The sequence below is a fragment of the Myotis davidii genome, unplaced genomic scaffold (genome assembly GCF_000327345.1).
Source record: "Myotis davidii unplaced genomic scaffold, ASM32734v1 scaffold223, whole genome shotgun sequence".
Taxonomy (NCBI): Eukaryota; Metazoa; Chordata; class Mammalia; order Chiroptera; family Vespertilionidae; genus Myotis; species Myotis davidii.
Genome location: NW_006294609.1, coordinates 3,402,691 through 3,404,062, shown reverse-complemented (window position 1 = coordinate 3,404,062; position 1,372 = coordinate 3,402,691). Strand labels below are relative to the sequence as shown.

The 1,372-nt window shown below is 48.5% G+C and overlaps 2 protein-coding genes across 3 annotated transcripts in view; one reads left to right on the top strand and one right to left on the bottom strand.

Moving 5' to 3' along the window:
• The window catches only part of IFT81 (intraflagellar transport 81), a 127,019-nt gene that overhangs the window by 96,334 nt on the left and 29,313 nt on the right, over window positions 1-1,372 (bottom strand). The gene's annotated exons all lie outside the window — the stretch shown is intronic.
• Window positions 1-1,372, top strand: part of P2RX7 (purinergic receptor P2X 7) — a 45,883-nt gene that overhangs the window by 20,554 nt on the left and 23,957 nt on the right. Inside the window, exon 5 of the mRNA XM_006768903.2 lies at window positions 837-939. Within this exon, the coding sequence (XP_006768966.1) occupies window positions 837-939 (103 nt within the window). The remainder of the gene's footprint in view (window positions 1-836; window positions 940-1,372) is intronic.

Genomic DNA, 1,372 nt, shown 5'->3' with positions numbered 1-1,372 from the left:
ATAAATGAGATACTTTATTGTGATTGCAAAGTGAGCCCAGTGCCTGGCATATAGTAAGTGCTCAATAACACACACACACACACACACACACACATGATCTGCCCATAGAAGTTTGGTGGTTCTAGAATAGCGCTGTCCATGGAACTTTCCATGATGATGGCAATGTTCTCTTTCTGTGCTGTCTGATATGGTGGCCACATGTGGCTATTGAGCACTTGAAATGTGGCTACTACAACTGAGCCACTGAATTTAATTTAATTTAATTTAATTTAATTTAATTTAAATGTAATTAGTCACACTTGCCTAGGGGGTGTTGGACTATCCTGGACAGCACAGCATTAGACAAATGTGACTTGGGGTCACACCACCAGAACCTGTGATCGAACCCACAATCCTTCAGTGCACGGGCCGGCGCTCTAACCACTGAACACACTGACCAAGGCAAGGTGTGCCACGTTTATTCTGCAACTGTGCACATCCCTGACTCATGCTGTACACTCCTCGAGGGATTCAGATGCCCAGTAAGAAGCCAAGTTCCAGTCCATTTTCCCAGTTCAGAGAATACACCCTGTCCAGCTCCCCTCACGGCATCTTTCTTTCAAAGAAGCCAACAAGCCAACAGCATCCATGGTCTTCCTATGTTCTCTCTGATGCTTTTTAAAAAAATGCCTACCGTTCGATATGCTGCTTGGTCAGCTTAATAAGTTTGTGGTTCAGTTGGGGTTTCATGGAAACTGAAATTGCTTGAGCTGAAAAGCATGGTCTCTTGCTTGGGTTGAGAGTTTCCTCCCACGGTTCTTTCACACATATGCTTCTGTGACCCCTTGACCCTGCAGGAATCCAGACCGGAAAGTGTATACCGTATAAACTGCAGCCTCCGAAGAAGACCTGTGAAGTCTCTGCCTGGTGTCCCACCGAGGCAACGGAAGAGCCCCCCCAGTAAGTTGTAGGGTGGGGACTGACCTGTGGCCCTCAGCAGTGAGTAGGTGAGGCCTTGCCAGGCGCTGCTGTAGCTTCTCTTCTCAGGGCAGTCCCACAATATCCTGGGTCCTACTGGCTTGGGGACCCCATGCCAGGCACACTGGTGGTCTCTGGGGAGGGCCATGCTAGTTAAAATATTAAAGTAATTCTGTACTGACTGGTAAATAGCTACTTCCCTGAACACTCTGGGGTGCCCCTGCCTCCTTCTGTGCCAGCATGTTCCAGGGCACCTCCAGACCCTACTCCAGTGCTACAGCAGGGTCCATTCTGACTCGTCAGTGTCCATACTCAGGGATTAAGGATGGGGAGGTGACAGAGAGGGAAGAAAGAACAAAAGGAAGGAAGGGGCAAGGAAGGAAAAGAAATGGAAGGGAGGAAGACTTCTTCAAAC